Genomic DNA, 26,433 nt, shown 5'->3' with positions numbered 1-26,433 from the left:
TAGGGTCATTCCACGCTAAGTGACCGAGCCCCGTGTAATCGACCTTCACGAATTTGAACCAAATTTCGCCAGATTGTTCGTTTTCGGTCAGAAAGCAAAAATTGATTTATAGCACTAGATGAGGAAATGTTACTTCAAATAGGCGTAAAATATACGTTAGTTATTTGATCATAGCCTTGTAAACTGTTTTTCGTCTCGCTAATAGACATGAGCTCTTACCCTCCTTGTTTATTGCGTTCATTGTTGCTAGGAGACTAATATTCCCTTAATTAATGTAACTAATCTTACGGGAAACTGAAAAGTTGGCAACAATGTTAAGAGAAACCTTTTTATATACTTGTATAAATGCTTTTCCGATTTTACATTGCGTAGAGAATTACTGCTTCAAAAAAAGTTATTTTGGTCTTAGTTTTACATTAAAAATGGGGAATTGCTTGCTTTAAAACGCTGTATCTCGGAATCGACAAAGAATACCTCGGGGCGATGGGTGATTCTTATGTAAAAAAAATTTGCGGAATATAATGAAGTTGAAATTTTTGAGATAAAATTGTCTTCTTCGAGAGAAAAATGTAAATTTAATTTTCAAATTGAGTTTAAAAATGTTTGGCAGTACTGGTGCTCAAAAATAATATCTTTTTCCAAATCCCCTGATGATTTCCTTTGAAAATGTGAAAATAGTGTCTTTCTAAACTTAATATTTCCGGAGATATAAGCAAAAGAAAATAAGAGGTTTCGACAAAATCGGGTATTTTCCTTAAAAATGGAGGTGCTCCCATTAATCGAGGAAATGTTCGATCCGTACCAAATTTTGGATCTTTACTTTCTGACCGAAAACGAACAATCTGGCAAAATTTGGTTCCAATCCGTGAAGGTCGATTACACGTTTGAACTTTTTCTCGGTCACTTGGCATGAAATGACCGAATAGTAAAATTTGCAGAAATTAAATTTTCAATTCAAGAACGTTTCGGTTCGACCTGGGCACAACCATTCTGGATTTGATAGGGAAAATGCACGGTGCATTTTTACCATTTTGACTGTAACATTTCGATTGTTTAATCAATAAAAACTTTATTAAACAAGACTTAGTATATTTTTCTTTCAGCTACCGCATTCACCAAGTCAATAGCTACGTATAACTACCAGTCAGCTGGGATCGTGACGATATTCCCGAACGCAACCGATGGAAATAAAAAATGTAAACAGAGAGCCGATCAGCTGTTGATGATTCGCTCACCGCGTAATCGCGCTGATGGTCGCGGTGGTGGCGGCGGCGGCCGCGGCAGCAGGAAAAATCAACCGATCCTCTCTGTTGCTCGCGTTCTTTTCACCGGTTGTTGGCAACGAACGTTGGCCGGTTGCAGCGTACGATGATTACTCACTCCAATCCCAATAAACTTCGCGCTTCTTGCTCGCTCTCTGTTTGCATTGGCTGCGGCGAGACGAGACGGATAGTGGCCAGCTGTTTCAAGCGATGCGAAGCGACCAATTGGATAGGACGGACGGATGGCCTGGTCGGTCGGTGCTTTAAGTAAGCTTGCATTCGACCCGAAACGGTTTAGTCTGTCCTAAGACACGGCTTAGTGTATATCGTTGTTCGGGTAGTGCCAGAAGTGCCTTCGAGAGCTTTCTGCACCAGAGCTGCTTTAACTCTGGCAGACGTTTTGAACATTATTCAATGAGTGTGTGACGACGGTTTTGGTCCCAACGTCCAATCGTGGACAAAACAACAATCAATATATCGTGGCGGCGAGCAGATCGTCCTAAGCAGACAGGAATTAATTCTGTACCATGACTGTTTAGTTGCTGACTTTGTTCGTGCAAAAAGTGAGTATTTTCCTGCATTTCGTCCGCGTCTCTTATCACTTGCGATAGTTTTGTAAATAGCCAGACCAACACCATATGACGACGGTTGGGGCCAGTATTTGCACAATTCCGTCTAATGCCCGATATGGGATGCGTGATAAAGAACTGAAGGCTGCAATCATTCAGCAGTGTGTGAAGTTAGTGCACTACACATGGTGAAGTCCTATTAGCTGGCGACAGAGTCTTTGTCCTCAGTTTAATTTCTCTAACTTGTCCTGTCAGTTTTCCGCACTTTGTCTGGCGGTTTTCTTCTGCGGAAGTATTTTTGCGTTTGATTAATTTTTTTTCTCTTTATATTCGTTTTTCTTCACAACAGGCATCCAGCCACGAACTGCAGTAGGATCACATCCGATGAAAAAAGGCATCAGTTGATACCCGCTCCGGGACACCAATTAACCATCATTTTCGCTGAAGCTGAGGCTCAACATGATAGTGATGATATGTGGCCAGTTATCTAATGACATTCGTTATCGTCCAGTAGTCTTCCGTGACAGTTTCGAAAATACGGATCTCGCCTAGGATTATCGGTTTCGAAAAAAATACGAATCCACGGCCAAACAAAGAACTAACCCAAATGTTCCCGAAGCTGTGATATTTATTCCTGAACAAAAACATAAGAAGAGAGTAAAAATTTTCCATTAGTTTACATAAGTCAGCAGTTGCGATAGAGTGTGTGTTTGTGTTGATATTTGTGTAATTATCGAAACTTTTCGGCTGGTGCTGAGCTGAGACCGCTGAGTTGGTTAGTTAGGAAGAAAGGGCAGCAGTCGAAGAAGAAAAAGTAAAACAACCAAAACAGATCGTGTGTGAAAGGGACCAACCTCGGCAAGCAGCTGCACGTGTGCGATCCTAACGTTTTGGTGTTTTTTTTTCGGATCGTCAGAGGAAATAAAAGGGCCAAGAAGAAGCGTGTGAAAACCAGCCAGCGATAAAAAAAAGATAATGACCGGGTAAGTTTTTAAGAGTTGTTTACCGTCCGTTCATCCGTCCGTCCGTCCGTTATGGCCGCGACTCGATGTTATCGGGAGGTGCCTATTGAGGGTACGATGGTCAGTTGTCTCGAAGGATAGGCTGTTATTTAGTTGAATGGAAAAAATATTTGAATTGTTGTCACGTCTTGGCTGTAGGTTTGTTTCAGAATGAATTAGATCGTTGAAAAGTCTAAATTAGGTATAAATCTGAGAATAGGGTATTTTTCAAATTTATCTCAGGTTTGGGCAGAGGAGTCCCAGAATTTTAGAAAATTTTGTGACAAGATTTTCACGATTTTCTTGTAAATTCATATCTCATGAACCAAGCACCGTAGAGCAAGAAAATTTTTCATTCTATTTCGTGAAAATTTTCTGAAATATCCTTTTCTTGTTCTCCGATTAATCGCTTAAAAATTTATTCATTACGAAACAAGTGATGAAAATGGAAAAAAATACGAGCTGATCGAGAGCCCGTCCAATGAAACTTTCGCCAGCTGGCAAATTCTCGACATTTTTTGCCACCGAGATCAGTAAATAAAAGTCGGGGACAGTGAACTCTCACTGGCAGTGCTCGAATTTGAGCCACTTTCACGTGTTGCTCTTCATTTTTTAATATAGTTTTTATCTTATCAAACCGTGTCTACCAGACCACAAGGTAATCAGTTTCGAAGTGGCCTACATTTGCACGAATATGAGATTAATGAAATTATGTGCGATGGGCCACTACAAATTTTATAAAATCCTAACGATCAAGATTCATTATAATCCAGTTAGGTTTGACAAAATAAGAGCTAACAAACATAACCACAACTCCGAAACAAATATCCGCGGAATAAAAGTATGCTCTTTTTCGATCAGACTACCAGCGATGATAGACTCCCTACGAAGGCTACTTTTACTTACTTACTATTAACTTTTTCGGCAATAATTTGATAATCCAATCAGTGCCGAATTTCGGATGCGTCTCTAACTTTATCGGTCATGGGCTGCCATTCTCCAATCGCCCTGAACACCCACTGTTGACCGTTCTAGCATCCTCGTCAACAGTACTCAGTTCATCAAACCACACTACGTGGCCAGCCACCTGTAGCCACCTTCTTTTTTGTAATTGGCTACCAAGAGTTGATCGCTGGATCCTACGTTCAAATACAGCTAGAACTCGGCGGTCACTCTCCTTCAACGTCCACATTTCATGACCGGAGAGTACAACCGGCAGAGTTAGTGTGTTTCGTGCGAAGTTCAGCTGACTACGCATCCGGTAGAGGGCTCTATTTGCAGCCGCTCCATCTATCACTACCGTAGTTCCAACACCCGAACAACTACAAAAATCTCTACCAGCCATCATGGAACCCTATCCTTGCAGCTTCCTATTTAAGATGCGAATACGCTTCTTTCACATCTCTATGGCTAACACCGACGGTGTTGATGTCATCAGCGGAACCAAAGATACAACAAATTCGAGAAACAGTCACTTTACTTGAAATTATCCAACATTACATCATATGAGTTTGATATCTCAGCCGCTATTCTGATGCTTGAAATTGAACCATCAAGGGTAGCATCTATCAGCCTAGTCAGTTTGGTTGGAAAACCATGTTCTAGCATAATCAGCTAGAGCTCATTTCGTTCAACTGAATAGTACGCCGCCTTGAAGTCTAGAAATAAATAGTGAGTCTACAAGTTGCAAGTTGTGCAAGTTCTCGGAAATTGTCGATCTGACCGACTATTCATCTATCTGTCTATCCTTTTGTCTTCCTGTCTGTCTCTCGGTCTTCCTATCTTCCTATCTGTCTATCCGACAGTCCGTTTTTCTATCTGTTAGTCTGTCTGTTTGTCAGTCTGTCTGTCTGTCTGCCTGTGTCTCTGTCGTCTGTCGACTGTTCGTTTTTCCTTCTGTCTGACTGTCCGTCTGACCGTCTCTTCCAAATCCTAATGTTCAAATCCGGCTGGTTATCCCGAAGCCACCACCGGCCGCAAGAATAAAATCGCCTCCACTTGTGAAGTCCGTCACGAACGCTTCAACATAACCGCACTGTCATCCAGCAAAGTTGCCGGCTTTAGACTACTGGATGAGCCCAGAATAAACTAATTAGAACTAAAGCCTGGAGTGTCTGGTTCGTCTGCTAATATGTGAATTAATGGCAAAGAATTGATAGTGCCTTCGATTTCGATTAGATTTCGGAGAACTTCGTCGCTGAGAAAACTCCACTGTCCAGATGAGTCTCTCCCAAGGAATGCTTTTGCTCGTGATAGCCCCGTACAATCAGTTGTGTAATGTGATGATCCTTTGGAAGAGTAATCGGGTTCTGCGCGTCCATCGTAGCATACTCATATCTACTGATTCTTTCACGTTGTTGGTGACACTGGTACGTGAAATGTAAACGTCCCCATGCCGGCGTCGGAATAACAGGTTTCCTTGGCAACGGAAGTTGTCTGCCAGTTTATATGGAAAATCCGCCTCGTCACTCAAGTCGAGCAAACCGAGGTGTCTTGCCGACACGTTTTGAAAGTTTTGTCGTTGAACGTCCATAACAATTCAGTATGTTTCGTACTCCAGTGCACAATCCGCATCTTGAACCGGAAGCACACGCCGAACAAATGTTGTTTGCCCCAGTTGATAACACCACGGAGAACAAGTCTATTCCTGGTTCCCACCACTGTGAACTGTGCTGCCTCTCCTGAAAGGCGTTCAGTTAAAAGCCAATTTTCCAAAGATAGCGATAATGATCACCAACTCAAAGCCCTGGAGTTGGAGGATCAAATCGAGGAAGATGAACTGAAGGTTTCAATGGAAAGGGATAGAATCCTGGCTGAAACGCAACTGGCTGCGTTGCAGATTTAGCAAGATCTGGCGTTAAAAACGGAGCAAAGAAAAATGGAATACCTGAAGCGAAAGCGTGAACGAGAAATAAAGATTAGGGAGATAAAGTCCTGTTCAAGCCGCAGCGGAAGCATTTCGAGCAAATCGAGTGTGTACACAAGCGCGCCGAGTCGTGTCACGAAGTGGTTGCACGAATCAGAAGTAGCTCGTCCGAATCGTCTGTCGCTTCACGAAAGAACGCAACATAATGAAAGGCCATTAACTGAACCTGATGTTAACGAAATACTGTCTCAAGCGTTTAAAAGCCTGCAAAATCGAAATTTGAGAGATTTGCCGTCGTTTTTCGGAGATGTTATGGAATGGTCCATCTTCGAAAACGAATTTAAAACGTCTACTGAAGAGTATAATCTAACTGATCGTGATAACTTGAGAAGATTGAATAAGGCGCTACAAGGGAAAGCGCGTAAAACAGTAGAAGCATTGCTTTCGTTCCACGAGAATGTAGAGCAGATTATGAGGATGTTGAAATCGAATTTCGGCCGCATTGAGTGGATTGTAGCGAATAGATTCGATGCACTGAGGAATTTAGAAAACGTCAAGGAGGGTAACATTGAACTGTTTGGCACATTTTACAATGCGGTAATCGGAACTAAAGCAGCAATGCAGAATATCAAAGCGGATAGTTATTTGATGAATCCTGAACTATTTTCGCACATGGCTGACAAATTACCTGCTTTTAGTAAGCAGATGTGGGTGCGACACAAGGTAGCTTTGATGAAGGAAGGAATGACCATAGATTTCCACATTTTTTCTCGCTGGTTGGAGGAAGAAATGGACAACCAACTTGCAAGTCTTGTTGGAGGTCCGTTCTAGATAGGTGTGCCTAGGTCACACTGAATTCCTGTAGTCTTACTTCGACAGTTTCTCAAGAAGTAGAGTACGAACGGTGCCGCATTACCTCCTTAGTGCAGTCTGCAGGCCAGCCATCACGCTCTTACGACAGACCATAGAGCACCATCGGCTTCCGCTTTCGACATCTGGCAATCGTTGCCACTTGGTACCTTCATCCGCGACCCCGGACGAACTAAAGGATTCGCACAGAATCTCTGGGGTTCCTCGCATTGGAATTGTGTGTTGGAATTTCGCACAAGATTCGCACAGAATTCCGTACTTGTAGAACCACGATTCTTGTATGAGAATCCAACAGGCGAATCCTCAGGATTCCTATAACTCGGTAAGGGAAACCCCTTTACTATATGTAATAGGAATCCCAGGAATTCTGAAAGCAGGATTCCTGTGTATGTTAGTAAGGGTCGTGGGTCGTTATCTTTTGTGCCAACCCATCTCCAGTTCTTGATCTTGCTGGTCTTCAAGATATCGCTTACTCGAAAAGCCACAAACTGTGAGTACTGACGGTGGTCCGAACGAATCTCGCTAGAATTTCTTGGAATTTAATCATCCCAGCCGACCCCTATGCGCCAAATCTATCAGTAGCAGGACCTGGAAAAAGATCAACATGTGTGGCAGCAATTCTAAAGGGTCGAAAATGGCTCTCAGCATACATAACTGTTCACGCTTGGTTGGTCGTCGAACCTTTTTTGTGGCTAGTTCAGAGGCCAGATTAAGGCTTTTTCGTCGATTCATTCCCTACGGCGGGAAGGATCGCAGGAGTGCTCAAGAGCCAATTACGCATCTCAAAATCCGCTTTTGCATTAACACTTGGACCAGATCAGACTTGGACCAAATCAGACTTGGACCAGATCAGACTTGGATCAGATCAGACTTGGACCAGATCAGACTTGGACCAAATCAGACTTGTACCAGATCAGACTTGGACCAGACCAGACTTGGGCCAGATCAAACTTGGACCAGATCAGACTTGGACCAGATCAGACTTGGACCAGTTCAGACGTGGACCAAATCAGACCTAGACCAGTTCAGACTTGGACCAGATCAGAATTTGGAGCAGTTTAGATCTGGGCCTTTCCAGACCGGGACCAGATCAGATCTCCTGCAAGTCGTTGCCGTCCTGCATCAAGTATGTCTTGTTATCCATTATAATCACGAAGTCGCGCTTCGCGGAAAGACATTTTTCACCAATGCCTTTAGTCTTTCCCTCTGCGTTATTATATGCTGCTCGGACACAGCCGACCTCGACTGACGCTTCCGCATAAAAATGTCCATTTTGGCCAGCTACTGCTCTACCTCGCTGTTTGGCCAGTTGCTCTAACTTCCCGGCCCAAGGCACGGAACGATGAGGCCACTTTGCTCTCAGTCTTCCTCTTGAGCTTCTGGTGCATTTTACGGTGGCGTAACACCGTCAGGTGGCCGGACCCAGGCTTCCGTACGATGCACTCACCTTTCTTCAGAAGGGAGAGGATGCTCTAAATGTCGGATCGGCAACACGAAGTGTCTCATTTTTCGCTCCGGAGTGAAACTGGCAGTACGAACAAAGCATCGAGCGTAGTTACCGTTATCTGCCAAAACCAGGGGGTCAAATTCTTTAGACTTCTGCTGGCAAGGGATCTGTTTCTTTGCACGCAGTTATGTGAGCAACATGCTCAAACGTCTTCATAACGTAGGTACTGGGTTCTGCATGTATCGGATTATCACTCTACATGAAGCGCTGACTGTTTTAATCGTCTAACGACATCCACACCTGATGGAACATCTTCATCAGATCCCCAAAGATCGCCATCTTGTTCTCTCGAAACTGAATTAGCAGGGATGTCAACTGGTTTGGTCCAGTTAGCAACATAGAGTTCAGTGATACATCGTTGGTTTTGGCTGCGACGTGGGTCTTACTCGGTTTGTTTGAATTCCATAGACTCGACTCTGATTTTCCGAATACTCCTTTGCTGGTAGTCTATGAATGTGGCCTTTTTCCATATTGCAAACATGTGAAAGATTTGTGCCTTGCCCATCTTGCCACCAGTCCAATCACCAAAAGACTCAATTTGAACTCTTGAACTCCTGAGCTGATCAGATCCAGCCGTCCGTTTTTGTTGACGAATTCGGTCTGACTGATGCTTGAGTGGGTACATTTCGGGCTCTCTCGATTCCGAAAACACCCATCGAACCAGCACAATCCATTGTGATCAGATTATGGCGCGACACTTGACTACCGGCGAGACTTAAGCGGCACGTGTTGACTTAAGGGGGGACCCTACTCTGGAAGGTCGAAAAATATAGATTTTCGGGATTTTTTTATGTTGGAATTAAAGTTAAGCTCTCTAAAAAAACAGTTCCTTACTGGCGGTCCGCGCCAGGAACCAACGGAATATCAGAGAACAGCTTCCAATGATGATTTTAGAACTTTAGGTCAGTACCTAAATTGTTACGGAACATTCGAAAAACTACCGAATCAGCGGCAATGGAGAGCTCATAAAATATTGAAACACGGTCGCGTAACAAATCAGAAATTCATTTTTACATGCTGAAATTTTTTAGCCAGATGGGTCTATTAGGTTATGAGATACATTTATCTTGACCGCAGAGTTTTTGCTGTATCTTTTCAACAAGATCAGATATCGAAAATCCTTTAGGCACAACATTTCGGAACGTGCCTCCCGATAATGCCAAAAAACTGGATTTTTTCGTTTTTCCAGAGTAGGGCTTTCCCTTACAGATGTTTAAAATTCAAAGCTTTGCTTTTTTCCTAGCATTCTAAATGCCACCGGTTGGTTATTTGGCATTACCAGTTCAATGTAATGCTCAAAAGAACATAACTCAAGTGCTAAAGTGTCTTCGACTGGTAAACATAACCTACATATTTTGAGAAATGTTTCATCACTAACTCAACCTAAGAAGCTAGAGAAAACTATAAAAATCCCGAGTACCCCCTTAACAGGACGAAAATACCCGGCTGTCGTGTCGGTAGGTCTTGACGACTGCCAATTCTTGTTAGCGTTTTAGAACCGGTTTTCGAATTTTAGCAAACGCAACTGCGGAATCGCCCAAGATGAATTGATATTGCGTCATTTGTTTCAATTTGTTTTGATTCGAAGGGGCTAAATTTGGGTGGCGTTTACAGATGATTTATGGCATAATCGGGTCTCGAATATCCATTTATCTTTTGTTTGATTTGCCTGCTAAAGGAATTCATTTAATCAAATTATCATTTAGCTCTTCGGATTAAAGTTGTAAATAATCTTCCGATACTTGTTTGACATTTTGCTACGAAAACAAATTTTCACCCACAAATCTTTGTTTTGTTTTTTTCTTCAACAGAAAAGAGACTTCCGCCCTGGTGGACAAAGGCTCCGTGCCGAAAATCGTCGCCATCAACGAGAAGGGCTGTACGCTGCCCAATCTCGAGGGCCAACCCAGCAAAAGCGAACGCGGCAAAGCGCTGCGGCAGGTGATCGCTGCCTTCATTGCCAATCTGGGCACCATCAACACCGGGCTGATCTTTGGCTTCTCAGCCGTGGTCATCCCACAGCTGCAGGCTCCGGATACGCTGATCCCGGTGGACGAAAGCCAATCGTCGTGGGTCGGTAAGTGACCTATTTTCCTCCGATCTGATCTAGAGGAAAACAAAACACGCTAGAATTGTTTTCGTACCAAGAAGAAAAATGTAAGCTAAACAAATCGTGCGACCTGCCTCAATAGGATTTCTTTCGACGCCATTAGCACACACCCGACCGGCATCGGGTTTTCCACTTCCTTCTTGATCAGCGCTGTGTTGGCCGATGTCTAAACAGACGGGCTAAATTTAAACTGGCACTTTGATCCACTCTGTGTGAATTTTACGAGCAAACTTTGTTTCCTCATGTCGTGTAGAGTGCGAACAAAGTGAATTGAACACGCAGCTCTACACCTTGTTACATATGCACTGCAGACGATGCTACCGGTGCGCTGAAGCATCGCAGTCAGCTGGTCGCACCGTAGCATGCCATGTAAACTTTTCCATTCGATTCCATTTGCTTTTTAAAATAGCGCTGCTAAATTTAGAGTCAGACTATTTACTTTCCAAGTTTGCACCTTTATAAAGTCAATTAAAACGTTGCTAAAATTAGAGTCAAAATCAAACTGCTCTTTTTGCACCTTCCCAAGGTTGATTAACATGTACTAATTTATAATAACTGATTCATCATTCAAAATTTTCCTTTCTCGATTCTCTTTTTGAACCTTTTTATATCCGATAAAACATTTTTTGCTACCTACTATTGTTACAAACAAACCAAATTTTCACAGCAAGAAAATATACGCAGTAAGCGCAATGATCCCAAACAGTCGCGGAGCAAATTCGAACCGGTTGAAGTCGGTTCAACGATTTCCTTCTCACATTTCATTCACCCATCCACCGTCGTCACACCGTACTCGACCACCGTACACAATTTGAGCCGTGAACTTATCGCTAGTAAACAGCTGCCTGAATGATATCCCAAAGAAATTACGAACGACAACAGTGCACAGGGTGAGTCAGTCAAAGCGAATGATATATTAGAATATTTTTTTCTAATAGCACGAATGGGAAATCACTATGGTAACTTGCGCAATACCAAGTAGAACTCAAAAGCTTCCGAATCGGTTGCTTTTAAACTTGCAAAGTATCTGTACGAAGTTCGATATTCAACTCAACGTTGCAGGCATCTTTAATTGCCAAGATGTAGCGAAAAATACGAATTGATATCCCACCGGATAATCCTGTCTCACCCTATAGTATCGTTAGAACATGTGCAAACCAAGATGCTTTTACGACAAATAGATATTGGGTAAACAACAGTCGTACAATTTGCAGAACGACTGCCGAAGTCAGTCACGAATGGTGACATTTTTTGCATAAAATTACCATTTTATTAACAATTGTTTTGCAACTGAATCAGTTACTTATGAAAATTATTCTATCAATTTTGATTAGAATTAGGTTTCAATATCGTAACTACACGTGAAAAAGTTGCATCATAACGAGTAATATTACACTATTTTGTCGTTCACAACCAATCGAGTCGAGCTCACGACGAACGTGAATATTATTCGCGGCAAACGACAATGACCTCAATAATGTCGCACCGATGATAATAATCTCTTGCACGATCAAGGCGCGTGAATAATTGTGAAATATCGTGGAATATAGTCTTTGTCGCTCATCATCACGACGGCAACCAAAGCAACGATGCGAAGCAAAGGGGTTCGCACGCGTCCATTCGCCAACTACTGAACGGTTCGGAACATTCGAACCGCGTGTTATCGTATCCACTTGATAATCTAAAACGGAGACGTGAGACAACTAACCGACCGACAACTGACAGCGGATGATTACGATTTAGATTAGACGTACGTACCTATGTAGTTAGTGCTATAATCATCGATTCGACGGTTGCCATGTTGTAAACAAAACTTTCATCTAAAAGTTTACTGTTGATAAGTGAAACTATTTGGCGTGGCCGAGGCACGTGATTTATACTCACAAGAGTGTAACAGCAGGTGCTGCTACAGTGTAACGCTACGTTAGTTCTATAAATACTTGCAGACTTAGTATAGTCCATAAAGTTGCCAGATGTGACACATTTTGTACAAGGTTTGGCTTGCTGGAATCAATCTGAAAACATGTGGAACTGACTTGTTTCGCCGCCATGCCAAGCCCACGTAACAAAGCCTACGCAATCTGTTCTGTATGGAAATATTCTTTGCCAACATACTTCTAAGTGATGAAATTGAATTGAAAAATTTTATCCCTAAATATAAATTAAAAAAATGGGTCATGTTATGTGCAAAAAACTACTATAAATTCAGGAAGACACTCTTGCATGTTACGCGTGAGTGCAATTTACCGTGACGTGAAATTTACCGACTCATTTGAATGTAAAAAAAGCTCTATAAAGATATGATAATGAACGGTGTCGGCGTTCAAAATCAATAAAAATATACCTCAACTGATAACTGCAGCTACTGGGGAAATGAATACAGCACGATAAGAAGTAATCACGCGCCAATAACCTCGTTGATTAGCAGCTGATTATTGAAATTGAATTTCGTTAGTTTGTGTGTTTTTTTAGACGGAGTTCTTCACTAATTTGGCATACTGGCCCAACAAGCCAATCGTATATCATCTGTTCGAATCTCGACAGGGAGAAGCTGTTAGAGTCTATAGGATCGTATCACTAGTCCCCCGCAATTGTCCTGTGCTCTAGCAGGGGACTACGAAGTTTGTTGAATAAAAAACAGAACACGGAATGTGACACCCCTAGGCTTTGCTTTTTTATTTGACTGATATTGAAGACTAAAGTAGCGATAAACCTCGTTGTTGTGGGATTTTTAACTGCTATATACTGCCCATAAAGGCATAAAGGTCCCACGATTTTTCATCACTTTTGAGAAAAGCCCGGGAATTATCGTTAAATTCAACAATAAAGTTATGTTTGTTCCTACAATGTTGAAAACATACCTACCTATGTCATTCCCACGGTACAAATAAACGCATCACAGTTTCAGTAGTGAAAAGATAACCATAAATACCTATGTTTTTTTGGAAATGCTCGAACTGGTTTGATTGCAACAACTTCTAAAAGGAAAGTTTTATGGTCTAGAAGAACGCATTTGAACAGAATTTGGATTGAATGTTTGGTCCTGAAGACATGCCCGGAACAAGTTCCAAAATATATGGTACTTGAATCATGCGCATCATGCGACACCTCTAAGTACTCGGAATTGCAAAACTTGTTCATTTGTCGTCGTATAAAGTATCCAGGACCACACTGATCACACTCGACCACGTTCTGGGAGCGTTCCGGATACACGCAGGAAGGTGACCAGTTGTTGAGCTGAACCAAACCGCAATAACATGCGGCCCCGCTAGAAACTGGAAATAACAAATTACAAATGAAAGGAGATAAGGAGATAAGGAGATAAGGGGGGCTCTGTAGCCGCAAGGTTACCGAGTCTGCTTTGACAAGCGAATGGTCATGGGTTCGAATCTTAGTAGAATCAGGCCATTCGATGTCAAAGTGACTTTAGCATGGGTTTATTCTCAGGCCCCTCATCGCCCTTCCTTCATGCTGAGTTCTATATTATCCCGATATGGCCTATTGACAGTGCAAAAATGAGACCCTTATAGTAAAAATGCACTGGTTTGCTACGCCAGGGATGACTATAATTGGGGACTGTGCGCTGTCATGTGGAACGAGGTGGATAAAGTAGAGTAAAGCATTGAAAGAAGGGTACCCAATTACACACAAGCACGCATAAAAAAAAAAAAAGAAATTCAATAAGCATATCGCTCACTCAATAGCGACTATAGCTAAAATAAATGCAGTGCGGGTTATACAACAAACACCCGGGCGATATCACAATAGATCTAACTTACTGGTCGCAGTGATGAGTCCATACAGGAAAAAAAAAAAAAAAAAGATAAGGCTAGGAAGAAATTTCAGTCAAGACAGTTGAAAGAAAAGTTTAAATACATCATCACACTTCTTCTCGGCCAGGCTCGCCCAGATTGGAATTTTCGCATCAACTATTACCGGGCGAATAACGTTCAACAGAGTTATCTTCCTGTCATTGTTGAACCCCCGCACCTCCGGTTCACGAATATCGGATTGTGCACCCGCGGTGCCGGAGATGTCATTTCTGGAAACTGGAAGTTCATCATAGGAACTATCCTGACTTCCGTAAAATTTCAGTTAGTCCAGTTAAATTATCAAAACAACAACGACAAATGGTCTTGAAAATACTGCCAAGTCACCGGCAAAACTTAGAAAAACTACCGAAGTTACTGATACAAGAATACTACTAAACAAGAATATACGCACAACAGTCACAGCATGCCTTGATTCAGCACTTGCATTGCCGGTGTGACTTGGCAGTGTTTTCATTTTCAAGACCATTTGTTGTTCAATAGTAAATTTAAAATTGCAGGAGATCATAATTTGCGATTCTGAGGGTCACCCAAGTGACTACGCTCACCTGGGTGGACTGTACAAATTAAATGAGGCCGGTAAGGTGAGGTGAGAGTGAATCTGAAATGAACGATATGGTAGCCTCTGAGAGACATGATACATTATGGCTAGTTGTTATTTTGTCGAGTGCTAATGTTTGTCGCCGTGTCGCGATCTCTCAAGAAGAAGTTACGGTCAGATTAGTTAATAAAAATGATGAAGACCTTAGGGGGGGGTCTGACTCGAAGTCGTGGGTCTCTGTCGGGTTCTTTGCTGAATATTGTTCTAACTGATCTCTCATCCGGCATCCTTGCTACGTGACCAGCCCACTGTAGCCTATTGGTTTTATAACGCTTTTATAACTGATTTTATTCAACCTGTGATTGAACTATGATTTAGGTTTAGAAGTAAAAAGTTTTTTTCAGGTCTTAAACATCTAAATCTGGTGATTTTATCAAGCTTCGAGCTTGTTAATAGCTGCTTTTAAAGCTTCAATGAAACTTAATAGAGGATTTCTATTTTTAGAACGAGAAATAGTTATGCAATATGCTTTTCTAGTCGCTTAATCGACGTCTCATCAACCTTTATGCAGCCAAAAAATCTATTTTTCTGGAATTGAACCCCCCACATTTAAGTGCCTACTTTATGCAGCTTTGATCGCCTTAAAGCAGCCAGTAAACAGCAATTGCTCTCGCAATTCAGCTACTGTTGTGACTAGGGTTCTTTATCGACAGACTTCATAGTCGGCTGTTAGAGTACAAGACAGGGCTAGTGCAATACTCCTACTGACTCTATCTAGCAGCACCGCTTAACCGAGATTCAAACATACGATGACTGGCTTGTTAGACCAGCATCGTACCTCGAAACCAACTAAGCGCTTCTTTGTATACTTGGTGAATTTTGTGGTTCATGCACGGAGTGCAGCGCAGACTCCATCTTCTAAAATGACGCCAAGAATTGATCGTCGGTCGCTTGTTTCCAATGTCCACGCTTCGTGCCCGTAGAGCATTAGCTGCCGGGAGAATTAGCATCTTTTATAGAACGCGTGTTTTGTACGAAGTAGCAGGTTCCGGACTTCAACTGGTTACGCAATCCTGCAGGAGGCCTTGTTGGCAAGGCGGATTTATTTCATGACTCATATCGTTGTCACATGTCATGAACGTACCAAAGACCTTGGTCCAAGGTAAAGAAATTCATCAACCAATTCTAAAGGTCACCATCTACCGCAGTTCCAACACCCGAAGGGTTACCACGCTACCACGGGCTACCAGCCACCATATACTTTGTTTTGGTAGAGTTTATGATGACCACTATCATCGCATCTTTCTTCTACGGTTAACACCGTTGATATCGACGTGGTCCGCAAACCCTAGGATCATGTGAGATATGGTGATAATGGTACCACTTATGCCCTTCGAATAGCATCTTCCAATGTAATGTTGAACAGCAAATTCGATAGTCCGTTACCTTGCTTCAAACCATCTAACGTCACAAACGAGTTCGATGTCCGATCCGACCCGCTATCCTGACGCTTGATTTTGAACCATCTAGGGTAGCACGTATCAGCCTAATCAGGTGTGTTGGAAAGCCATGTTCAAGCATAATCTGCCACAGCTCATTTCCTTTAACTGAATCGTACGCTGCCTTGAAGTCTATAAACAAATGGTGAGACTGCAAGTTGGATTCCCGGAATTTATTGAGGATTTGTTGCAAGGTGAACATTTGGTCCGTCGTGGAGCGTCCCTCTCGAAAACCGCACTGGTGTTCGCCAACAAAGGTTTCCTGCAATGGCCTTAGTCTGAGAAGGAGGATGCGGGAGAGAATTTTGTATGCAGAATTGAGGAGAGTAATGCCTCGGTGATTGCTGCATTCGAGTCGATGGCACTTTTTGTAAATAGGGCATATGAGAGCATATGAGATCTTCCAGTACGGTCGTTCGCTCCGAACATTCAGAAGTTCGGCGGGAATGCCGTCCTTTCCAGTTGCTTTGCCGGTTTTCAGCTCTAGCTTCAGCTGCAGAAACGGCAGCTAGCGTTTCAACCTCATCCAAAGTTGGCGGGTCCACCTTGCCACCTCCGATCTTTCGGTAATCCGATACACATAACAGGAGTTAGCACGGTCCAGTTCCTGATTCCGTTGATCGTATTCAAGATGCTTCTAGTATCGTACCTTTCAAAGCAATTCTCCGCCTCCGTAAGAACGCAATCCCAGTGCTGGCGTTTCTTACGATGGTGAAGTCTCTCGCGCACTCTAGCATCTCGGTATTTCTGTCTGTTCAGGCGTGTCACAGTTGCAGTTAATATGTGACTTCTGACTCGATTCTTCTCATCAGTCACTCGCTGGCACTCCACGTTAAACCACCCACTGAAAGTGGTTGCAGCAGTAGTACCCAACACTTCTCGCGCTGTAGTACTGTTCGCGTCGTGAATGTGCCCCCACTGTTCGTTCAGGTTTCCTTCAATTTATTCACCGATCCGCTCATCAAATTTCCGAGAGTAATCGGCAGCAACTCCTTCTGCTGATAACCGCCAAGTGTTCAGTCGTATCTTTCTCATTAGTTTCGATTGGAATACGTTGGACAACCGGGCGTGAATCTTGTTGACTACGAGATAGTGGTCCCAGTCGTCATTTGATCGCACGTCTGCAACATCAGGAAAGTGCCGGCTGTCAACCAGAATGTGATCGATCTAGCAGGCCTCTCCATTAGGGTGTTTCCACTTGGCTTTCCGAATATGCCGCCGTGGAAATATATACTACAGATAACCATGCCTCTAGTTGCAGCAAAGTTGATTAGTCTCAGGCCATTGTCGTTGGTGGATGGAGACTTTCTCTACCAGTAACGGGACGGAAGAACTCTTCGTGTCCGACCATCTTTAGGTTCTGTGCTGGGCACTCTCCATATGTCCTTTCGAGAAAATCAGAGAACTCCTCTTTCACGCCAACGGGTTCGTCGTTTGTCGGTGTGAACACATTTATCAGGCTGTAGTTAAAGAATTTGGCCTCAATCCCTAACACGCATAGACGGTCATTAATGGGTCTCCATGGTCTGCTTTATTGTCGCCACTGTAGTAGATGTGATAGTGAATTTCGTGTGTGCAATAGGATCTACTAATCGGAATTCGCGTTCTCCCGTCTTTTTTTGTATGCCAGAAGGGCATTGGGTTGAAAGGCCACTGCGACAGTCTTAATGATCGTCTTTTGTGGCAGGCCCCGATTGCTGTACACAGTTTACGGATCGCTTGTACCCATTGATGGAGTTGAGCGGAATAATTGTAATCCTGTGCCCCAATTCGGTACTACATGGTTTATAAAGCCAATGACCGTTTTGGGATTTAGGCTCCATACCTGATATGGAGTAAGAAGGAAACTTCCTAAGAAGTTGTGCCTTGATAATGCAAGAGCTCCGCAATAGCAGAGCAGATGCGCTGAACTTTCAGGTTCAGAGTTAGAAAAGCGGCAGGTGTCGGATGATACCTTGCCGAGATTCATTAAATGATAAAGAGCGGGGCTGTGTCCTGTTAGCAGTCCCGTGATCGTGCGTAGTTCACTACGAGTTCAATGGAGTAGTTTTGGGTAGATAAACTGTTTAGCTTGTCTAAACAGTGTGACCCTGTGTTTGATTCCAACGGGATACTATTTCTAGCTTTTCCCATGTCATCATTTCTCCCGCCTTCATCCAGTGCACTTCCTGGCTGGCTGCAACCTCGGCCTTCATCTTCTGAAGCTCTCTTGCTACGATACTTGCGCGTGCCGTTTCAGGTAGAGTCCTGACCTTCCGAGTACCTGAGTCTGCAATAATCGTTTTTTTTTTCTTTTGTTCTGAGTCCATACCGATTATTCTATTGTGGTTCCTTTCTAAAATTGTTCGTAGTTTGTATTTTTTAAGCATGTCGCCTTACTAGGACTGCAATGACTAGTCTCGCAGACAGTTCAGCTGTTTTGGGTATCTATAGCCGGCGAGGCCAGGGTTTCATATTTCAGCCGCCCACTCCGGATCAGTCGCTGATGCCGCTCTGACCCAGGGGTGTTTTGGTGGTTTACAGTTTTTGATCATGTAAAAAAGCTATTAATTAACAATTCGTCAAAAGCAACTATACACCTTGTAAAACAATGTTTTTACTAAATCAAAATATCCATATTTGAATGCCTCAAAAATTTTATCGGTCGATTTTAGTATCGGAAGTCATGGAGCACCTGTGCTACCATGGGACAGAGAGGGTTAATGGCCCCAACACAATGCATACGGATTTTACTACGTTGCGGATATTTGACAGAAAACCCATGGAAAACAGTCAAATTAACCGCAACGTAGTAAAATCCATATGCATTGTGTCTGGGCCTTAACCTTAACCTGGAGTCCAGCCGCGTAAGGTACTTGGTAAGGAAACGACGATCGTGGAATCAGGGTTATGAGGCGTCCCTAACCTGGAGACAGGCGCTCACGGCTGGCGAGGTTATTCCTTTTGCCAACACTCACCAGATGCTGGACTCTTATCTTCTTATAAGTCAGCCACTTGGTAAATTGACGGCCTTAACAATAACGTTACGATTGCCATTTACATTAACTACTCATAAGTACACATTGTTAATAACACAATAATTGTAATAAAGTCTAAAGGTCTTCGATATACCAATTCTTTTAATTGAAGGCGTGCAGAATTTGTTTAAAATGGCACATCCTAGAGCGGGAGGGTGTACGTAGGCGTCGTCAATAGCGGTCGCTATCAGGTCAGTCAGGAAGCGCGACACAACTGATGGAAAGTAAAAGAAAACAAATCCACACGCCTTTACGGCACTGTTTGTGATTAGTATCACCGGCAATAAACACAATCCGGAACACCCATTATTCAGCGATGGCAAATATTTGACTAGATAACATTTGCTCTTGACACAGGCTCAGGAGAGCGTATGTTTGAAAGTCGTTAAAATGACTTGTCGACAAAATATTACTGTTTTTTTTATAATTTGTCAAAGAATAGGTACCTAATTATTGAGCTAAACTTTAAATTTAAAAATTTAGGAAGTATGCTTATTAATGCTCTAAATAACGGTTGCTGAGGCAACCGTTAAACAGATTTTTTGGTACCACGTTTTTTACTACCACATTAAATAGTAGGCTGCCTTCCACGTGCTCGTTTTTCAATTTTCTTCAAATGGAACTGATTCCCAGTTTTTCCAAATTAAAATGTTTTCCTATCCTTTTCCATTCCAGCGTCGCTGTCGGCAATCGGAACCCCGATCGGCTGCCTGCTCAGCGGATACATGATGGACAACTTCGGTCGCAAAAAGGCTCTGCTGCTGACGGAGATTCCACTCATCATAGGATGGATCATAATTTCCTGCGCGACCAGTGTCGAGATGATCTACGCCGGTCGCGTTCTGACCGGTTTCGGGTCCGGTATGGTCGGCGCACCGGCTCGTGTGTACACGTCCGAGGTCACGCAACCGCATCTGCGCGGTATGCTGTGCGCCCTTGCATCGACCGGTATCAGCTTGGGAGTACTTTTCCAGTACACACTCGGGGCGTTTACGACGTGGAAGATCCTGTCGGCCATTTCCGCCTGCGTACCCGTGCTGGCTTTTATACTCATGCTGTTTGTGCCGGAAACGCCCAACTATTTGGTGACGAAAAACAAACCGGATGAAGCTCTGAAAAGTCTGGCCAAGCTTCGCGGTTCCACCTACAATTTGGAACGAGAAGTTCATCAGCTGCAAACTTTTGCGCAGAAGAGCAATCAAAAGAAGAAATTGTCTCCGAAGGAGACCATTCAAGCGTTGCTGCATCCTTCCTGCTTGAAACCGTTTGGAATATTAACGCTGTATTTTATGATGTACCAGTTTAGCGGTGTAAATACTATCACTTTCTACGCAGTTGAAATCTTCCGTGATTCTGGAACCACAATGGATAAATACACTTGCACCATTCTGTTGGGTGTGGTCCGGTTCGTGTTCACCATCATCGCTGCCATCCTGTTGCGAAGGTGTGGCAGGAGACCGCTGACATTCATATCCGGTATTGGCTGTGGCTTCACAATGATAGGCCTGGGAACGTATCTGTACTTCAAGAAAACCTGGGAAATAGCAGAGCCCCCGATTCCGCCGACTGCAACCTGGTTCCCGGTGGCGTGCATCTTTGTCTTCACCATCACGTGCACGCTCGGTTTTTTGGTCGTGCCGTGGGTCATGATCGGTGAACTGTATCCGATGAAGGTGCGCGGGATTGTGGGAGGTTTCACCACCTGCATGGCGCATACGTTCGTGTTCATCGTTGTGAAGACTTATCCATTTTTGACGCACTTGCTCGAGCGACATGGTGCCTTCATTCTTTATGGATGCATTTCGTTTGTGGGTAAGTTAAAGTCGGCATTAGAGGGTGTTTTAATTTTTAATCACTTGATTTAATAACATTTCAGGTACCGTCTTCTTCTATCTCTGCCTGCCGGAAACCAAGGGTAAAACTTTGCAAGAAATTGAAGACTATTTCTCGGGTCGAATTAAATCGCTGCAAAAGTCCAAACAGCTGGAAGCCGAACGACAGTTTATGAACAACAACTCCAAACCGCAGCTCTTGACGGTGGACAAAAATAAGCTACTTCCTTGATCCGCCCAAGAATGCTACGCGCAGTGCCATACGGGAACGAATGCGAATCGCTAGCGGCGAGCCGAAAGTATTTTAAGACAGCAAAAAAGTGATATGTATTCCCAGACCTGTTTCCCGTCCCCCCCCCTCGCCAGACTGTTACACTTCCATCCGCTCTGTCCTATCCTCGGAACCTCCCTAGGACGAGAAAAGGATCTGCGAAACGGAGAGCACCTCGTTTCAGTAAGATAGTCTATATTAGATTACTCGTAACGTTAGAGTTTATCATAGTATTACAAGCTGCTAAATGACGCAATGACAAGTTCTAAAAAGTTTCGTTGACTATTCGCTATCATTTTTGTGATGAAAACCCAGTTGGCTTTCGGGTCTCTTCTCCCGCGACGGTATGTAGTTACTAGAATGCTCAATAAAAAAATATGCAACGGAGGAGAAAAGGGATCTAAAGGTAACTGAATCTGAACTAATAGGAAACACGACCACCCGACGGCCAAACTACTAGGATAAGCTACTCAGGAACAATTTGTGTGCCACGCGCAAAGCAACCAACTAATCTGAACTGTTGCGCGTAAGGAATTATTTCTTAATTTTTTTTTAGTATAAACGGATCAGCGCGAACCCGTCAGTCCGCTGTGTGCTACAGATAATGAATCGCTAGGTTTTAATAGCAAATTTTACTACTTAAATGAGCGTGAGGGTGACGATGAGGTGCCTGAAAAAAAACATTAAATGCGCTTGGAGAAATAAACTTCTGATAGAATTATGTAATTTGTTTGTTCGTTTTTTAAATATCACAATAGGTACAAATACAAAACTTGTAAAAGTGGAACGTTTTTTTTCTCAAAGATTTCTGTATTGAATAATTGTCAGATGATCGAAGCAAGCTGTGGCTATGAAGAGAAGGAAAATTACTGTGAATTAATTTTTTCTCTCAAGTAGCGTTGTAAGAAGATTTTTTAGAAACAACAAATTTAATTCAAGTGAATTTCAGTGTAAATGTCTATGCTGTAAAACTTGTGATGCGAAACTGGACAGAAGTGAAAATTATATTGAAGTACCTTCGCCGTACTCAAATTTTGTTGTTCCCGATATTTCTCGGCGAATGTGAATCGTGAAACTCCAGAATTGAACCGGACTTGGCCGATCCAACTGACATCGAATGGTAGTGTAAGCTGATTATTTCTACGATTAGAAATAAATCAAATTATTTCCAGAACTTCTTTATTGTGGCTGGGTAGGTGTTAATAAGAAATAAATAAGTCATAATTTTTTTTCAAAACATAATTTATTGCTTCTCTACCTTTTGACAAACATAGCAGCAGTTAGATTGTGTAAGTATCTGTTATTATCTTAAATGCAAATTTATCAAACTTCATAAACATACCAAGTTTAATCAGTTTCCATATTTCCATTACCTGAAAGAAAAAAAAACGAACAGAAAAAACATTCGATTATTGCTTCGGTAAAAACAAAATAGTTTCTATTTGTTTTGCGATGATTGTCGTCTATCTGAAAGAAATGATGAACGATTTGGTTAGAACAAATTGAGCAACTATTTAACACTTAGAACCTTCCAAGAGAGAACCCCGCGAATCCACGCTACGGAACTACCTGCAAGCAAAAACAAGCAACCAAAACGTCCCATTCTCGCCCCTCAAACCCCGTAGCAATTACCGTTGAACAGAAAATCGCCGCTTATCTGGCCGGACTGCAGCATCCGGGTGAGCCGCTCGACGTCGTGCAGATTGGTGGCCCGCTTGATCGCTTCCCGAATGCGCTGGATGTCCGCCGGGGTAGCGTTCTGAACGGCCGGCTTATCCGCAACCGGCATCGCAAGCTTCGCCTTGCGCATAATCTCCCGGTGCAGCTCTTTGCCCTTTTTGCTCTTGAACAACTCTTTTGCCTCTTCCCGGTCTTTCTGCTTGATCTTTCGGAAGTCCAGCAGGCGCAGGTTGGGAAACCGAAACGCAACGTACTCGCGGTAGTGCTGCTTGGTCGAAACCGGATTTGTCAGCAGTGAAAGCGATTCCAGCTTCGGAAGCTTTGTCAGCGGTTCCAAATCACCGAGCTCCTGAATGTTATTGCCAGTAAGAACTACGCTCTCCAGATTCGGCAATGATTCATTCAACGTTTCGCCGATTCTTCTGCAAGTGAAAACAACTGATTATAGGCCTTCAAACAGAACTGATACAAGATTGCCATATTCTTACACTATCCGATTGTTATTCATTAGGAGGCACTTCAAGCGAGGTAAATGCGGAAACCCATCCAATTTACGAATGTCATTATCGGAGAAATCGATGGTATCGAACTGATCCAGGGTGGCTCCCATATTTTCGATCTGAGGAATCTTGTAACCTGAAGCAAATGGTCATCCAAATTTGTTTAAGGTTGATCAAATTTAAGCACAGAAAAGGTCTCACCTCGAAGATCTAGCTCACGATCCCTGCACGGATTCATGTATTGCATTGACTGGTTGATCAGGTCGGGCGTTAACTTCACCATTTTGATTTGCAAATACTAACTTTTGTACTACAAAATAAGGTTAAAAACTAGAATAATTCAATAGTAAGCAATGAGCAAACGAGTGTTTTCCAAATTAAATTTGGCAAGCGGCTTTTTGGTTTGGCGACTTTGACAGATCATGTCGCGTGACGGTGAATGTCGACTACAGTTGCCAGCTTGTTTCTTTTCTTACTAGACCATATTGGTGTGATATTTGGTGGAAAACCGAAAAACGCTTGCGTTCAAATTCTTAATACCTATACTATTCATGAATTTCAAAGGAGTGTATATGACCTCAGTTTTTCTTAATAACTATAGTGTATTAATTATGTCCATTCGAATTAGCACATTTCAGAATTCAGTCACTCTGAATGGAACATCTATTTCTACGATAATCTACGGCAGCACTTCTGTGCAGAATGGTGTTCAAAGAAGATTCAACTAAGGTACACCATATCGGTATAGTGTCGGAATGGTCGGAATTGAAATAGGGCTCGTTTAAATAGTACGTAACACAGCTCGGAGTTAGGGGTTTGATGCAGAGCTGCCTAGAATAATTGATGAGTCCCAAATTTATGGATGCAAAAACATCTGTTTTGTACCAGCTCTGGTTTGATGAGTTTTTGTTGCAACTTATTATGCACACTCAAAAGATTCGGTAAAATTTACCGAAATCTAAACAGCCAAACGTTCGGTAAAAATTTCGGTGGTGCATATCAACGTTACCGGATCATTAGTCATGTTTGGTAGCATAAAAAATTTTTACCGAGCGTTCTGCTGTTTAGATTTTGGTTAAATGTTACCGAATTCGGTGCTTTTGTTAAGTGTGTGGGGCTGATATAACGTCATATTTTCGTTGCTCACATGAAAAAGGCGGCAAACGCAAAACGATTTTACAAAACAAATTTAACTAACCATTTTCATGGTTTTTTGGCTGGCAAAGGGTGAACATGTGCATTCCATAACCTCTGTTCATTAACTCCTATTCCTACCTCCACGAGGTGCCGGCTGGGGTACGCAACTTCGGTTGTCGTATGCTAACAGGAAAGGGGGCATAGTGGCTCCCGCCCACATTAAGATGGCAGCCCCATCAGCGGGATAAGTACCTTAGGTTAACAGCCTACTGTACCGAAACACAAAAAAGTTACTGAAAATGAAAAAAGAAATTTCTCTGGATTATTGGCAACGACCTTTAGCATGAAAACACGGACACGAATCGGAACATGGAATATACTGACCCTTGCCCAGCAGGGCAAGCTGGCTCAACTTGCAAGGGAACCTAGCCGCCTGAAGCTTGAAATCCTGGAGTTGAGCGAGGTCCGCTGGCCGGGTACTGGCGAACACAGGACATCATCCGGGCAAGTCTTGCTCTACTCTGGCATACGAGGTGAAAATGCTACTCGAGAAAGAGGAGTTGGATTCCTACTGAGCCCAGGGGCACGTGCGGCCCTGATGAAGTGGGAACCAATAAATGAGCGAATAATCGTTGCCAGATTCAGAACACGGGTTAGGAACCTTACGGCAATCCAGTGCTATGCGCCAACAGATGCTGCCAACCTGCAGGAGAAAGAGAGTTTTTACAGCCAGCTGAACAGCGTGGTTGAGAAAATCCCGAAGGGGGACATCCAAATTCACATGGGCGACTTCAACGCGGAGATTGGCTCAAACAACGCGGACCTTGAACGCGTCATGGGACGCCATGGCCTAGGAGAGATGAGCGAAAACGGGGAGCTGTTTACAGAATTCTGTGGTAATAACGACATGGTCATTGGTGGATCGCTCTTCCCCCATAGACCAGTACATAAAGTCACGTGGGTTTCCCGCGACGGCCGAACAGAAAACCAAATCGACCACATCTGCATCAGCCGGAAATGGAGAAGGAGCCTTCTTGATGTACGCAACAAACGCAGCGCTGACATTGCATCCGACCATCATCTTGTTATCGCTGAGATACGTTTGCGCGTCGCACGTGTCCAACGACGGGAGGAGAAAGTTGGGTGCCGCTACGACGTCCGCCGATTGGAGAATCCTGAGGTGAAACGGGCCTTTGTTGAACAATTTGAATCTCGAGCCTCGGAGTTGCCACCTGGTGGAACCGTCGAAGAGCAATGGACCGGCATCAAGAACGCCTTCATCACGACCAGTGATGAAACCCTCGGCAAAGCGCGCAGTGGGCGGAGGGAGTGGATTTCGGATGAAACTTGGAGGAAGATCGACGAGCGGAGAGAGGCGAAAGCCGGCATTGAGCGAGCGCGGACCAGATCGGCTAAGACAGCTGCCCGTCAACGATACGCCGAACTGGAGAGGGCTGTTAAACGTGCTTGTAGGCGGGACAAGAGAGCCTGGACTAACTCCGTAAACGAACAGGGGGAAACCGCCGCCGCCAATGGTGATATACGTTTGTTGTACGATATTTCTCGGCGCCTTAGTGGTGCCAGGATGTATACAAAGATGCCGCTAAAGGACAGAGCTGGTCAGTTACTGGCTGACCGTACAGAACAGCTTAAGCGACGGACTGAACATTTTGAACAACTCTTCCGAGTTTCAAATGTCAGAGACCAACAAAACCAGCAGCGTACGACGCCTACAGTTCGTCGAATTAATCGCCTGAACTCGGAGGCGCCATCGCTGGATGAAATTGTAGCAGCCATCAAGAGTATGAAATCCAATAGAGCGCCAGGGATAGATCGTATTTCAGCCGAAATGCTCAAAGCTGACCCATCTTTGTCAGCCCAGATGATGCATCAGCTTTTCAGCAATATTTGGGAAACCGCAACTTTTCCGGTGGACTGGAT

General features: G+C 43.4%; 2 protein-coding genes across 2 annotated transcripts; one reads left to right on the top strand and one right to left on the bottom strand.

Annotated features, from left to right (window-relative positions):
• Window positions 1-1,580: 1,580 nt before the first annotated feature.
• LOC128738949 (facilitated trehalose transporter Tret1-2 homolog) lies at window positions 1,581-21,882 on the top strand. The gene is made up of 5 exons (XM_053834448.1): window positions 1,581-1,825; window positions 2,181-2,814; window positions 9,887-10,152; window positions 19,748-20,884; window positions 20,949-21,882. The coding sequence occupies exons 2-5, from the start codon at window positions 2,807-2,809 to the stop codon at window positions 21,134-21,136; spliced, it is 1,599 nt and encodes a 532-aa protein (XP_053690423.1). The 5' UTR covers window positions 1,581-1,825; window positions 2,181-2,806; the 3' UTR covers window positions 21,137-21,882.
• Window positions 21,883-22,433: 551 nt separating this feature from the next.
• On the bottom strand, window positions 22,434-23,739 carry LOC128737291 (probable U2 small nuclear ribonucleoprotein A'). The gene is made up of 4 exons (XM_053831898.1): window positions 23,557-23,739; window positions 23,344-23,491; window positions 22,808-23,277; window positions 22,434-22,548 (listed from the first exon to the last, which is right to left on the bottom strand). The coding sequence occupies exons 1-4, from the start codon at window positions 23,636-23,638 to the stop codon at window positions 22,523-22,525; spliced, it is 726 nt and encodes a 241-aa protein (XP_053687873.1). The 5' UTR covers window positions 23,639-23,739; the 3' UTR covers window positions 22,434-22,522.
• Between the last annotated feature and the right edge of the window lie 2,694 nt (window positions 23,740-26,433).

The sequence above is a fragment of the Sabethes cyaneus genome, chromosome 2 (genome assembly GCF_943734655.1).
Source record: "Sabethes cyaneus chromosome 2, idSabCyanKW18_F2, whole genome shotgun sequence".
In the NCBI taxonomy this organism is placed as follows: Eukaryota; Metazoa; Arthropoda; class Insecta; order Diptera; family Culicidae; genus Sabethes; species Sabethes cyaneus.
The sequence above is the reverse complement of the archived record's forward strand: the minus strand, read 5'-3'. Positions and strand labels throughout refer to the sequence as shown.

What these genes read in the sequence shown, in the direction of transcription:
- LOC128738949 (XM_053834448.1), top strand. An exon ending in AAGCCAATCGTCGTGGGTCG is followed by an intron (nt 10,153 to 19,747) that starts GTAAGTGACCTA and finishes TTTCCATTCCAG; the next exon opens with CGTCGCTGTCGGCAATCGGA. An exon ending in TGGATGCATTTCGTTTGTGG is followed by an intron (nt 20,885 to 20,948) that starts GTAAGTTAAAGT and finishes ATAACATTTCAG; the next exon opens with GTACCGTCTTCTTCTATCTC.
- LOC128737291 (XM_053831898.1), bottom strand. Translation starts at nt 23,638, where the DNA reads ATGGTGAAGTTAACGCCCGACCTGATCAACCAGTCAATGCAATACATG. An exon ending in ATGAATAACAATCGGATAGT is followed by an intron (nt 23,278 to 23,343) that starts GTAAGAATATGG and finishes TTTCACTTGCAG; the next exon opens with AAGAATCGGCGAAACGTTGA. An exon ending in CGGCGATTTTCTGTTCAACG is followed by an intron (nt 22,549 to 22,807) that starts GTAATTGCTACG and finishes TTTTTCTTTCAG; the next exon opens with GTAATGGAAATATGGAAACT.